Genomic DNA, 14,237 nt, shown 5'->3' with positions numbered 1-14,237 from the left:
ATTAACCTTTTGAGAGGTACGGTCTCATATATGGGATTTTTATTTCTGTGCCCCTTCAGTAACGTTACGGTGCCACATTTAGAATGTTCAGTGACGTCGCATAACTGCCAGATTCAAACTGTGCTTTCGCGCGTTGGCTGGCGCTGAGCCAGAGTCGGACGCGTTCAGCGCTGTCATATATCACAACCAAGCAGTGTTTACTCTATTCTTCTCAGTTCACCGGCCACTTTCTTGCATTTATTTCGGGAGAAACTGACGAATTCGCGTGCTGTAAATCCGACTGACAGGACAACATTGCGGCACCCATCTCATGTTATAGATCAAGATTATTTATAAAGGTTTTTAACACACTCACTGACACTTACACGTATTTGAGAATCGGAATATCAGATAGGCTGATGACATGGTAAGCAAGTTTGTTATATTATAATATTTTGAATAAAAAAGGAAAAGCGAAATAAAAGCGACACATCTATCATACAGTATTATTGTGGCTGCGGTGTATCGCGTGACCATAGACAGTAAAAGAAATGGACACAGCGACCCCATAGGCTCGTTGCATAAATAGAACGTTCGATATTTCCGGGTTGTCACGGTAGGCCGCACGACTTCCGGTTACGTCGATGTTATCCCCTGTCAGAGCGAGAGAGAGTCAGAGAGAGCGCGATAGTTTAGTTAGACAGCAATTATGAGTTTCTTAAGAGTAAAAGAAAAACGAATTAAATTTCAGCGTCAATCCAGACGATCGTCTTTACACTGTTGTGTGCCGATGTGTGGAAATTCGTCGAAATACAATGGAACGATTAGTTTTCATCGCTTCCCTGTGGATCTTGAGGTGAGATCAAAGTGGCTAGTCAAGATCCGCAGGGATAGCTTCACTCCAACTGAATGCACTCGTGTCTGCAGTTGTCATTTCCTTTTTGAGGATTTTGTAACGACGACTGGGGGGGAGAAACGACTGAAGAAAGGCAGTGTCCCTTGTTTGTTTGCCTGGAATGAGTTCAGCGTACCGGCACCTCGGCTTAATGTCTGGCAACGTCGGCCAAGGCCTCCTTCCCCTGACCTACCGATGGAGTCTGACAACGAGGTGGTCACAGAAAAGGAAGTAGTACATCCTGATCACGCCTACTGTGTCACCCCCACTACTGCACTTGTCACACATCAGCTGGCAGATGAAAACGAAGCCCTGAGGAGGAAGGTAGAGGAGCTACAACAAGAAGTCCAATCACTGGAACTACTGTCTCGGTTTGGACTCCAACACCTCCAAGGATCCGATGAGGATATTCGTTTTTACACAAGGTTGGTCCATGCAATTATGCAATTGTATGTAGTAGCCTAACTCTGTGTGTCTGGGTTGCAGTGGGGGTTATAGTACTGAAAATCTATACTCAAGTTAAAGTACAATTACTCCCTTAAAAATGTACTCGAGTAAAAGTAAAATTTCCTTTTTGAGAAACTTAAGTAAAATTTGAAAAAGTATGTTGTTCCATTTTTACAAATATTTTTATGATGTGCTGGAAAGTGTAAAATAGTTACGGTTTAAAACAGCAGGAATATGAGAGTACACGTTCCTTGAAAAACTACTTTTTTACTCATGTGCGTTACAAGTAGACTGAAAAAATGATTAATTGAATTTACTAAAAAAATGTATGGTAAGTGGTTGCACACAATTGATTTTAGCTACATTTAAACAAATGTATTAAGTTGAACTTATTTTAGTTCAACTTAATGCATTTGTTTAAATGTAGCTTAAATCATTTTTTTCAGTGTAGTTCCGTTACTACCCACCCTTGCTGGGTTGTGAAGGCTGTCTCCAGGGGCGCAAATTGCTCTTAGTCCCCCTTGTTTAAAGCAACACTAGCCCAAGCCTCACATACAGCTCCATACACGTAGCATAGTTCTGTCAACAAAAGCCAGAAGTCAATAACATGTCAGTCATCCTGTTGTATTATTATGAACATAAAGTTCTAAAGTGATTATAATTTCATTGCAGATTTACATCATACAAGCATTTCCAGGCCTTTTGGCAATTGGTGGAGCCTGCTGCAACAACTAAAATGGTACGGATCACCAGTGTCCATGATGCCTCCAAAGAACCTAGCCTTCTGAGACCATCAGTAAGTTATGTTGTTAGTCTTAAAGGTGCTATAAGCGATCTCACACGTTTTTTAGGCCAAAACATTTTTTTCACATACCGCAAACATTTCCTCACTATCCGCTAGCTGCCTGTCCCCTGAACACACTGTAAAAAAACACAGTCTCTGCAGACAGCCCAGCCTCCACAAACTGCAGCAAAAACAAACGCCAACCGAGATCGCTTATAGTACCTTTAATATTTGTTACAGTTTACTTGACATATCTTGACTGTCAAAGGCTCCAGTATTAATCAAGGGTGTTTTCAGCTGATTTGTTAGGGCAACATACAATAATACTACAGTACAAGTTATTTCTAGTGTGTTATGTGTTTTTTGTTTTTTAACAGAAACTAGCACCGATAGATGAGTTACTGCTTTTCTTGATGCACCTTTCTGTGGGCCTGCCTTTGAGGGACCTAGCCAAACGATTCGACATCCATACCACCACAGCAAGCAGAATAATTACATCGTGGACACACTTCCTCTATTATCTACTGGGTTCCATCCGCCTGTGGATACCACCAGAGGAAGTAAAGGCTCATCTACCACCTGAGTTTGCTTTGTTCCCAGACACACAAGTGGTGCTTGACTGCACAGAAATCTTTTGCCAAACTCCCTCTTCTCTTCTTTTGCACAGCGAAGTCTACTCCCAATACAAGTCACACACCACTTTCAAGGCCATGATTGGCATTGCACCTCATGGTCCCATCACCTTTGTGTCATCTTTGTATGCAGGTTCCATGAGTGACCGGGAAATTTTTAAGCAGTCAGGAATAGCAAAACTCCTCACACCAGAGATGGCCATTATGGTTGACAAAGGCTTTCTTGTGGACAATCTCTTTCCTGGAAAGGTTTACCGACCTGCTTTCCTTGCAAGAAACAAACAGATGGCCAAAGAGGATGTCCAGCAGACACAGTCTATTGCCCGTGTGAGAGTGCATGTTGAGAGGTGCATCAGGCGAGTAAAAGAGAACAAACTGTTTGATAAAGAAATACCTCTGTCAGTGTGTGGGAGCATTGACCAGTTGTTCACCGTCGCTTGTCTCTTGGTGAATTACCAAAATGGACCACTGGTTAAGGCATGGGCAACACAGAAATGAATGGTCTAGAATTTTTATGAATCAGTTTACAATCAGTTCCAATTTCTTTGTTCAAGTTTTATTGTTCATTTTTACGAATCTATACAAAACTTGAACTGCTACTGTATATGTTGTATGTTTACAAACATCCACAAATGTAGTGATGTTATTAATTGTTCATTTTTAAAAATCTATACATATCTTTTTATATGCACTCACACACACTTGCTCATTTGTTATTGCTATTCATTCCATTTTGATGGTCATGTATTTTTACCCAATATGTAATATATGTAATATAATTGTTCATTTCTGTTCTGTTACAGTTAGTAATAGATGATTGGAATAAATTATAACATCTTAAGACTCCAACATTTCTCATTGTAACATTTTGTTCAGGTTTGATTCTAATCATAATGTAATATTATTGAGAGATTTTTTTTTTTTTTGTACAAAAAATGCTAAACTTTGACAATTTCTTTATTTTTGTTATAATTGTGATTTCATAAATATTAAGATATGACTCAAACTGAATCCAACTTGTGAAAAGATATCTTTCAGGTAGTCAAATAGCAAATAGCATAATGGAGCCCTATAGCTGTAACGTCTCGGGGTAGATGAAGAAGGCGAACTCGAAGTACAAAAATAACCAAGGTTTAATATTCCAACAGGCAAACAATCCAACAACCAAAACTGTGTGTATGAACACAAACAATAACCGGCCAGTGAACAGAGAAACAGGGGGAGCTTAAATACACAGAGATAATGACAAAGACAACAGGTGACGGTGATGATGATGAGTGAAACACAGGTGAAGGCGGTTATAACAACGATGATGATGACGGAGGATACTGGGAAGTATAGTGCTGAGAATACAGATGGTGAATGTGACAATAGCCATCTAGTGGTTAAATTGTTTTGTTTTTAAACTGTATTTTCCCAAAAAATGGGCATAAATTTTACACATCTATACAAAACTGATTTATTTTTACAAATTTATAAAACCTGAACTGATTAAATTTAATAGATTTACATACAAAACTAGAACTGATTTACTGTAAATTATTCTAAGAGTAACAGTAAATAGTAACAGTATCTATTTCAAACACACAGCCATGTAAAAATAAAAAAAGAAGTGATCCCCCTTCTCCCTAATGATTTGTGCAACCTCTGCATCTTTGTAGATTCTTTGGATGACCATGTCATCCTCTGCAAACACCACAAAATCACACCACTCCATTCCACTTATTAGAAGCTGGCCTTGGACCTGCCAGTAGTAGCTGTGCTGCCGTTTTAATTGCATTGTGTTGCCATGCAACTTCAAGTACTTGCAATCAACATAGCTCTTGCAATTTGGGCATTTAATCTCAACCAAACCATAGGGAGGGTTTTCGGTTGGGTCAAATACAACCCCGTCAGGAGAAGACCCTAACCAGGGGGCATCGGGGTGGATGATAAACCCACAGGGCCAATAGTTTGTGTTCTTGACCCTGCAGTACTCCTCAATGGCAACAGGTTCAAGTACCAGGCCCCTCTTCATGGCAGCAGTTTGAACAGTGCCCTTCAAAATCCTCTGAGCGAGCTGCTGTGCTGTACTCTCACCTCGAACATGGCACAGTTCTCTAAAGTGTGAGGACGTTAGCCGTGGTCGACGAACCTGATGCCACTCTGCAGACAAGCTCTGGTCCCGTGTGGAAGCCTCCACCTGTCTGGCCATTTCAATACTTGTCTGCAGGGACACCAGATGAAGCTGTTGTTGTTCACTGCAAACAAATTGACAGGTTGTAGGCTCCAACCTGTAATCAGCCAACGGCAGAAGTGGAGGTGGAGGTGCATCTGAGTGCAACTGGATGGTCCTGGTGGGTGCTACTGGGTGCTGAGAGGCGATGGCACTTCCCTCCTGCACTTCCCCTAGTGCTGACTGGACTAATGGAACATCAGAACTAATGGCCATGGTGGTGATGAGTGGCGCCAAGGTCGCAGGGAAATCACTATACACCTCAGCCACTTTGAGCATGTCCACATCTGGCAGTTCTCCCCTCAGTGCTTTGTAAAGTGTGCTCCTGTGTACATAGTTAGTTAGTAGTTAGTATACTTTATTGTCCTTTTTCAGGAAATTTGTCTTGGATACACAACATATACATACATACAACATATGCACACACAAACCAATAAAGAGCTAAAAGTGTTAACAGCATCAACACTCCCTCTTCCCACCATATAGGCAAATTGAAATGGAACATGATATATGTTTCAAATGTTATTTTATTTTCATATTTTAATCATGTTTTATCTAAATTATAGAAATAAGATAAAACATTATTACCTTACACCATTTCCAACCGTCTTTTGCTTGGGTTTGGCTGACAACACGACCATGTCTCTGACCCGGCCTGGCTTCACACCCTGTTGATAGTAATGGTCTTTAATGAAAGCAAGCTTTGCACGTGTACCAATTCAGCTGACTGACTACACTATGAAACAGTGTGGTCTCAGACTTACCATAGACCTTGGCTTGTGCCAGCGTTGCTCTGTTTCAGTGCAACTAAGGACAGGGGGTACAGCACTGATCTGAAGCTGAGAGTAGTGTGCTGTCTGATAGAGCAGTGCAACATTGTGATTGCACAGTGCCTTACCAGCCACACATGAACACACAGCCTCAAACAGTTGCACCGGGAATGAGTGCTCAAGTGTAATCTTTAAAAAAAAAGAGAGACAATTTTACAAACTAATCATATTACAGATAACCATTACCATCTTAAATATAGTACAGGCACAGGAAATGGAAAAAAAAATCAACATTTCAGATTGTTAGTCATGGTAGGCTTAACCATATCATATTAGTCATATTAGTTAACAAATGACCAAAAATAGTCGTTTTTAGTTCTGTTTTTTTAAACATTATGTTAGTATTACATATGTGAGATGTTAGTAGGCTATTACAAGTCAAAAACGTTACATGAATACTGAACATACAGATAACTTAAACTTCAACTAACTTACAACTTAACACACAAACTTAAATTATAATATATAACAGCCGTCACAACCAGTTCCTGGGGTTTTCATGTGGGCTAGGTTAGATATTTGAGTGCTACTTTCTGCCGAATTTACTGATACAGAACCTATCCTAGCGACACAAAATCCCCAGGACATGGTTGGAGCAGAACTGGCTGGAACAACTGAACTATCTTTGATCCTACTCTGAGGTCGTGAGGTTTCTCATTCTTCCTCAGTGACCTATGGCAGGTAGCGCGGACACTCACTCTCCCTGTCTCTGGCTCTTTGTTTGACACTGAGTTAAGAATAATGTCATGTTATGATCAAAACACTTAAAACAAGATAATATTCGTCAGGCTCATTCAATGTTTAACGTTACCGGTTAGCAAGATAGCTCATAGGCTAGACTAATACAAAGCATAGTAAATTAACTTACCTTCGTAATTGTCAATGTAGCTGGAAATATACATTTTAAACCCCTTCTCCCGCTTGCTCTTTGGGGCTGATGTTGAGGATTGTATAATCCTATGTACATCGTTTACGGTTATCCTTGGCAGGTCCTGCAAGCATCGTGTGTAAAATTCCATCTTCCTCGTTTTACTAAAGTTGACGTTAACGTTCTCGCTCTGACAAGCAGCTGCTCGCTGTCAGACTCGCTCTGACAGGAGTAACCGGAAGTCGTGCGGCCTACCGTGACAACCCGGAAATATCGAACGTTCTATTTATGCAACAAGCCTATTGGAACTCAATTGAGACAAGTGAAGCCCATTTTTCGCGATTTCTTAGCACTTCCTTTCCTGACGCGCAGACTCAAACCGAGCAAAGCGTTACACGGACCACGTGAGCAACCCGTCTGTCTTCTAGGAGCTGTGCCAAGAGAAATCTGAATCATTCCCTTCCGAATCTTGCAGAGACGGAGAGTGTGAGTAGGAGCTGTCCATGAGCTAGGAGCAGGAGCAACTTTTGCTAGGTATTCTGATTAATTATATTGTCATTTTGCCTCCACGTCCCCCCGATTGCCCGCGAGCTTCTCCTCCTGTCCATACGGTAATCTCTCTACTGTGCGACAGAGAGTCGCGTGGTTATGACGCAATCGTTAGCCTACTTTTACAAAAACTGCTTCTACGGGGCCATAACATAAGATACAAGGTAATGGAGCATTTTATACATTGTCGTGTTTCTTTAGAAATAAATAATGGACAAATGGAGTCTTTAAACGCCTCAGATGTAAAGTTATTCGCTGTCAAAGTGACGCCAAAATGAATGGGAGTCAATGGGATGCTAACTGCAGGTGAAGTTCTGCTACAAGATGGCGGCACGCGGCCGACTTCAACTTCCGGTCGACTTACTTCCCCCCTGCGCGTGACGCGTCCCCATTAAAGGGAACGTTCCCCTTGAAAAAACTCACTCTGGGGGTGGGGGTGTCAGTTAGAATATTTTAAACTTACGCGTGAAAGGGTTAAAGAAAAGATCGAAAATAAATATTTGTGTGTGCTGTAAAGTGGTTAGAAAAAAAATTAATCGGAATCGGCTAAAATCGGTATCGGCAGGTCAAACTCAATGAAAAATCGGAAATCGGAATCGGCCTAGAAAATGGTAATCGGTGCATCTCTATATATATATATGTATATATATATATATACATATACATATACATATACATATATATAATAACATTTTACAATTCCCATCTTTAAAGTTGCCTTGAAGTCAAAATGGACAATTCTTGTTTTTTTATGAAAAACTGTTTAGGGGCGGGACAACCTGTCAATCACATGAGATCGACCAATAGCAAACCACAATCATCCAATCAATTCCTGACAGACATAATCAAGTCCCGCCCTACGTTTTTTCTTGTTCGAAAAGCCTTTTCACTCATATTTGTATCACAATACGGAAGAAAAGACTATCGCAATTCGCAACTTCTGTTTAATTATTGATGACATATTAAAGAAGATTCTTTGAGCTGAAGGTTAAATCAGAAAGGTAACGTGTTTAGGTGATGCAGTTGAGTTCACTTGTTGGTGATTGTGAGTTGGTTAATAGTTTCAGTGGAGGGATGTCTGGAGGGAGAGGGTGTAATGGAGGGGTGGTGTGGGGGAGGTAAAGAGGGATTCCCTCATCCACTGCTGACTGAGAACTGCCTATCCAGCTGGTGTCTCCTCCCCACCCCCTTCAGCTGGTGTGTGTGTGTGTGTGTGTGTTTCAGACCGGAGGCAGCTGCCCTCAGCGTGGCACAACACTAGCGGTGAGAGCTCTGTCTGCTTTACTTTCTGTTTCTCTCAATCTCTGGTTCCACCATCCACTCCATCGCTCTTCTCAAACTCTCCTTCAAACCTGCTTCATTTGAACTTCTTCCTTTAGCATGGATCTTCCATCCTCCTCCTCCTCTAAAGCTCTCTCTCTCTGTGGATGGTTGTGATGGATGCTGCTCTGATGGATTGTAAATGGGATCCGTGTGTCTGGACGGCCGGCAGGTGAAGTGAGGAAGATAAAGGGTAGAGGAAGATGAGTGTGATGCTGTGGCGCAGGGATCAAAACAATCACAGCATGAAACTGGTAAAATACTTCCTTTGGTTGTGGGCTTGAGGAGCTGTTGGGTAGACTTGATTTGTTTTGTTTTTATTCAAGTTTTGATCTAAACTTTATCAATCATTTATTGCATCAGAAAACCATTAATTATTTTTTGTTTATAATTTTATATATATATATATGTGTGTATGTATGTATGCATGTGTGTGTATATATATATATATATATATAAATATAAATTTAAAAAAGAGCAATATATATAAATAAATAGTAATAATAATGGTAAATAATAAAATAAAAATGGTAAATATTTAGTAAACTGTCACCTGATGGACTACTTCTAACAACATTTTTATTTTATTTGTTTATTTTATTATTAATTTTTGTAATATTTTACTAATACATATTACATTATTTATGTTGTTTAGATTTTTCTTTAGTTATTTGAATCTTTGAATCTGACCCTTTGCAAACCATTCATTTTCTATGCAAACTTTGCGCTTGTGTTTAAAACAAAAACAAAAAAAAAACGTTTTGCATATTTTGCATATTTCCAGTGACTTAATATACTTGTTGTAGGTCCAAAAATTCTCAGCTTCTGGTCATATTTTGTCTCTCCCGATTGAACCAGTTTTTTTTTTATGTTTAGCCGTGTCTTTATTGCATTTAAACTTATTTGGGATTCATGACTTGTTGTTTATATTCACATACGTTGTGCTATGAAAGCATATGATCGTTTTTGTTGCATATGATGTTTTCTAGACTGCAAGGTTTCACTTATTGTGGATTTAAGACCTGTTCAGAATCACATTAAAGGAATAGTTCACTTCAAAATGAAAATACTGTCAGCACTGACTCAACCTCAAGTTGTTCCAAACCTGTGTGAATTTCTTTCTTCTGCTGAACACAAAGAAAGATATTTTGAAGAATGTCAGTAACCAGACAGTTGATGGACCCCATAGACTTCCATAGTAGGAAAAATTTACTATGGAAGTCAATGGGGTCCATCCACTGTTTGGCTACACGCATTCTTCAAAATATCTTCCTTTGTGTTCAGCAGAAGAGGTTGGAAAAACTTGAGGTTGAGTCAATGCTGACAGTATTTTCATTTTGAAGTGAAATAATCCTTTAATGCAGAAGTCTCTTGTTTGTTGTTGGTTATAACGCAGGGTTTTCATTTTTATGTGCTATGATACAGTGTTTACATTAGACTTTCTAACAGGTTATAATAAAGCAACAGTTCAGCTTATGAAGAATTCAGTTTTATTTCATATTTTCTCCCCCTGCACACCCCCAACACAGTCTTTTCTCTAGCTCGTGTCCTGGTCTTATCCTCTGCACGTCAAAGCCACAAAGGCAGGCCGCTTATTGCTTGTCTGGAGATGAGGTGATAAGGGGAGCTGTTTAATTATGTATTACATGTGGAGCCCAGCACAAGTGGCAGTGCACTGAATACGTTTAAGGTCGGATGTGTGTATGAGAGAAGGAAGGGAAGGAGATGGAGGCTGAAACGTGTCAGCGTGACCCGATAATATCAGCAGGGAATATTGCAGTGACACCACGAATGAAAGAATCGAAGCACCTCGCGTTCGTTCATCCGCTTCATCATTGGACGTTTAAATATCCTGGTCTGTGAGGCTTTTCAAACCCGAAGGAGAGTGAGATGCACATCTCGTCTACGTTTAATTAGCGATGTCCAATCTAATCCGGACTTCATTTCATATACTCTGCGGTATGGTCCATTTGTGCAAATTAAATTGACCACATCATCCAAGGTTATTTTACCGATTCATTGTTTATTGGTTTTTAAAACCTTATGAACTGTTATGTGAATTGCAATATGGGAGATTTTTTTTTAAAAGAGCTCCTGATTTACTACCGAGGGTCATCAAACATTGACCTCAGAGGTCGTTCCTAAATCATCTCGGTTTTCCTTTCACTTTTTTGCTCATTTTAACAGTATTTTTTTATTTCAGAGTTTATTGTTTACATTTACGAATCTGCCAGACGCAAATTGTGTTTCTGGGAATTGAACCCATGACCTCGGGTCAGTTTAACATCAATATCAAACATATGCCTTTTTAAATGACTGTTTATTGAGAGTGAACAGGATTCAGGACAATAAACAAAATAGTACTATGGTATTACCATATTTGTTTTACATGATAATCCATGGTTTTGGGACATATGCCTTGGTGCTTTCATGTTTTTAGACATGCTGTGCTAGTGCCATTGCATTATGGAGTACTAATGTATGTAAATACCATGGTTCAAGAATTTTAGTACCATAGTAGTGCCATTTGATAGCAATACTTTACCATGGTACCACCACAGCACTTTTTAGTTTAATGATACAATGATGAAATCTTTTGTTATAAAACTATGGTACTTTCTTATACCATGCATGGTACTAAAATGCATGTACCATGGTATTTATATTATTGAATTCATAGTACATCTAATAATATCATAGTAGTTTTATGGTACTTGTCACCAAGCACCCAAGAAAAATAGTGTCCACTGTCACTTTAAATATTTAAATGTTTATCAAGAATGTTCACGGTTCTCTGACTTTGGTTAATGGTCACATGACATTCAGGTAAACAAATCAAATCTTTTAAAATATGAAAGCCGTGTTGTAAGGGAACTGGATCAGGACATGATGTAGACTGGATTTGGAGCACATGCTGAATACACTGGTATAATGGAGATCGTAGAGGTTATGAAGAGGTTCTAGTACTCTGTGAGGTTATATTACGTTGTGTTTAGGGTTGAAGCAGAAGTCTACAAATGTTATTCTTCATATTTCAGCAGAGCAGAGATGATCACGCATTCATACAGCACAGGCTGAGCGGACAGCTGTCTGGTGAAGGTGAGGAGTAGTTAATGGTGTTTAGCGTCCCGCTGAGAAGCCAGACCCGCATTGCCCCCGTCTGTTGGAGCTGACGGCCTGGATGAGTCTCGTGGCCCCGTCCCTGCAGATGGCAGATTGTGTGAATATGTTGAAATTAAAGTGAACTGTTTATTTTGAGAAGCACAGCTCGAGTGTCATCAAGTGGTGCGCTCTTGTTTTCGCGCAGATGGCGCTGAACTTTCGGAGCCCTCATTGGAGAAACGTGTCGAGTTCTTCATCTTGAAAGCAGCACTTGTGCGAACGCCGAAACATTTCCTGCTTTCTGTTTGGTCTGAATGTGGCTCTTAATCCTGATTGAACTCTCTCAGTCCCAGAGGTGGCGTTTGGCGGCGCTCACATTAATCTAGTTCTCGCGCTTTCATCTGGAAACCACAGACATCTCAGCAGTCAAGAGCTGCTCTTGGAGCTTGTCATGTTAGCACAAGGCCAAAGCCACTTGAAGTGCTTGTGGTGCTCGGAAAGCCACTCGCGCAAAACATGTGTGGACTCTACTTGAGTTTCTAATTTTAACTTAATATTTTTATTTTTTATTTTTTTTTAACATTTTATTTCATCATTATTCACCATATTTTAATTTAATTTTACATTTTATTCACAAAATACACTGATATTAATTATATATATGTATATATATATATATGTATATATATGTGTGTGTATATATATATATATATATATATGTGTATATATATGTATATGTGTGTGTGTGTATATATATATATATATATATATATATATATGTATGTATGTATATGTAAATATGTGTATGTAATTAATTAATATCAGCTTTTTTTTGTAAATACAATTAAAATTGTTATTAAAATATGATGAATAATGCTGAAAAATTATAAGATAAAAGTTGGAAAAAACTAAAGTTAAAATTAGAAACTAAAATTATATATATATATATAATGATTTACTAATTGTATTTACCCTTTTTATTTTATATTACTTTTTTATTTGATTTATCCTGCGTGTTTAAGAAATTGGAGTTATCATATCAAGTAGGAATGTCCCACATCCAATTTTGGATTGAGTTTAGCTTAATTTTAGCGAATTGGATTATTTGAATGGTTTGTTTTAATGCACTAGTTGAAATCACTGACATTTACTCATTTTCTGTAGTGTAATGATTTTGAATTCGTGTATATTATAACAACAATTATATATACTGTATACTTTTGCTGATATATATGTCATGCATCCCTAAGCAGAATTGATGTGATGTACGTGTGAGAATCACATGTATAAATTAAGGTTACCAAATCTACCATATAGCCAGCTAACATCCATTTTTTAAATGTAATATGATACTTTAGGTTGCCTAGCAGAGGTTAGCATTTTTAGTGGAGTGTCTATTAAATGGCTGCTTTTATTTCTGCAATCTCTCTGACTGAGAGGCAACGCTTTTTTCCTCTGTCATCTTCATGCTTTTGTGTGGTAACTGTCTAAAACGGTCCATTCTCCTCCAGGAATTGAGGTTTCCTTTCCCCGATGGCTGACAGGACGGCTAATTTAACTATGCCGAAATCTGATCACAGGCTGAGGGAAAACACTTAAAAGCAGGGCACTTTTAGGTCACGCGGGGAGTATAATTACGGTTTCGGGGTCATGGCAGAGATGCAGAGAGCGGGGCATGAGAAAACTAAGGACAGACCTTTACAAAAGCATCCAGTGTGTGTGACTAAATTTGATGAACTACGTCTGTTTGAATAGTAATGTGGGTAAATGCACATCTTTGTCTTGGGTGCTCAGAAGATGCTTCTTTATTTTCCCTGTCTGTCTGGATGAGAAGCTTTAACTGTGCACTGTTTCTTTCTGATCATTTAGGGGGGAAAAGATCTGTGATCATGGCCGTGTCCTATAGTGTCATCCTCTCCGTTTCATTCTCCGTTCTCAGTTTGACCCTGTGTGTGTGTGTGTGTGTGTGTGTGTGTTTCTTATTCAACTGTCAATATATTATTATTTTGGGTCAATTTCACATTCTCGTTTGAATCACATAACTATTTTTAATTAATCTAAAAGATTTCTAAAAGCCCTTTTGCAAAGTTTTGATTTTGTTTTTGGGGTCTACTCGAATAGGTTTTCATGTTTCATTCAACACAGCATTTTCACATATTTGACATTGTTGCAGCACCTCTCATCCCAGTCTGTCAGTATCACTCTGTTTAGTTCCTGTCTCTATGAAGCCCCTCCTTCTGAAAGGTGCAGTGTGCTCTGATTGGTCGGCTGGACCAGTGTGCTGTGATTGGTCAGCTGCTTCGAGTGTGTTTTGTAAATGTCACGCCCCTCACCATAACCACGAGTTTTAACACACTAACGCAACTCATGCCTTGGGCGGGAATTATTTAACCCTCTGGGGTCTGAGCTGTTTTCTGGGCCCTGGAGGTGTTCTGACATGCTCTGACATTTGTGCTTATTTCTGTTACTTGTGACATTTTCATGGCTAAAGTCTAATTACACTGTATTCAGCACAAACTCTGCTACAATAATATATCAACAGCATGTGTGTAAAAGTTTGTAGTTTTGAGATAATGACATTTATGCGTGGTTTGTGAAAATACAAAAAAAAATTCT

At 39.0% G+C, this 14,237-nt stretch overlaps 3 protein-coding genes across 4 annotated transcripts in view; 2 read left to right on the top strand and 1 right to left on the bottom strand.

The window, feature by feature from the left end:
• nav2a (neuron navigator 2a) overlaps positions 1-14,237 on the top strand; it is a gene marked incomplete at its 5' end in the record, with an annotated part of 219,686 nt that overhangs the window by 118,262 nt on the left and 87,187 nt on the right. The window lies entirely within an intron of this gene.
• On the top strand, positions 555-3,623 carry LOC311288150 (uncharacterized protein). Of its 2 annotated transcripts, none has more exons than XM_084405398.1 (3): positions 555-1,299; positions 1,994-2,060; positions 2,483-3,623. In XM_084405398.1, the coding sequence occupies exons 1-3, from the start codon at positions 689-691 to the stop codon at positions 3,233-3,235; spliced, it is 1,431 nt and encodes a 476-aa protein (XP_084261524.1). In that variant the 5' UTR covers positions 555-688; the 3' UTR covers positions 3,236-3,623. The 2 variants fall into 2 exon arrangements, with proteins under 2 accessions (XP_084261524.1, XP_084261523.1); XM_084405397.1 differs by having other exon boundaries at positions 1,994-2,117; positions 2,483-3,620.
• LOC311288124 (uncharacterized protein) lies at positions 3,736-7,558 on the bottom strand. The gene is made up of 4 exons (XM_084405377.1): positions 6,651-7,558; positions 5,717-5,911; positions 5,541-5,620; positions 3,736-5,277 (listed from the first exon to the last, which is right to left on the bottom strand). Exons 1-4 carry the CDS (start codon positions 6,747-6,749, stop codon positions 4,311-4,313), a joined length of 1,341 nt encoding a protein of 446 aa, XP_084261503.1. The 5' UTR covers positions 6,750-7,558; the 3' UTR covers positions 3,736-4,310.

The sequence above is a fragment of the Rutilus rutilus genome (genome assembly GCF_951802725.1).
Source record: "Rutilus rutilus genome assembly, chromosome: 3".
Taxonomy (NCBI): domain Eukaryota; kingdom Metazoa; phylum Chordata; class Actinopteri; order Cypriniformes; family Leuciscidae; genus Rutilus; species Rutilus rutilus.
This window is presented reverse-complemented; position numbering and strand designations above follow the sequence as displayed.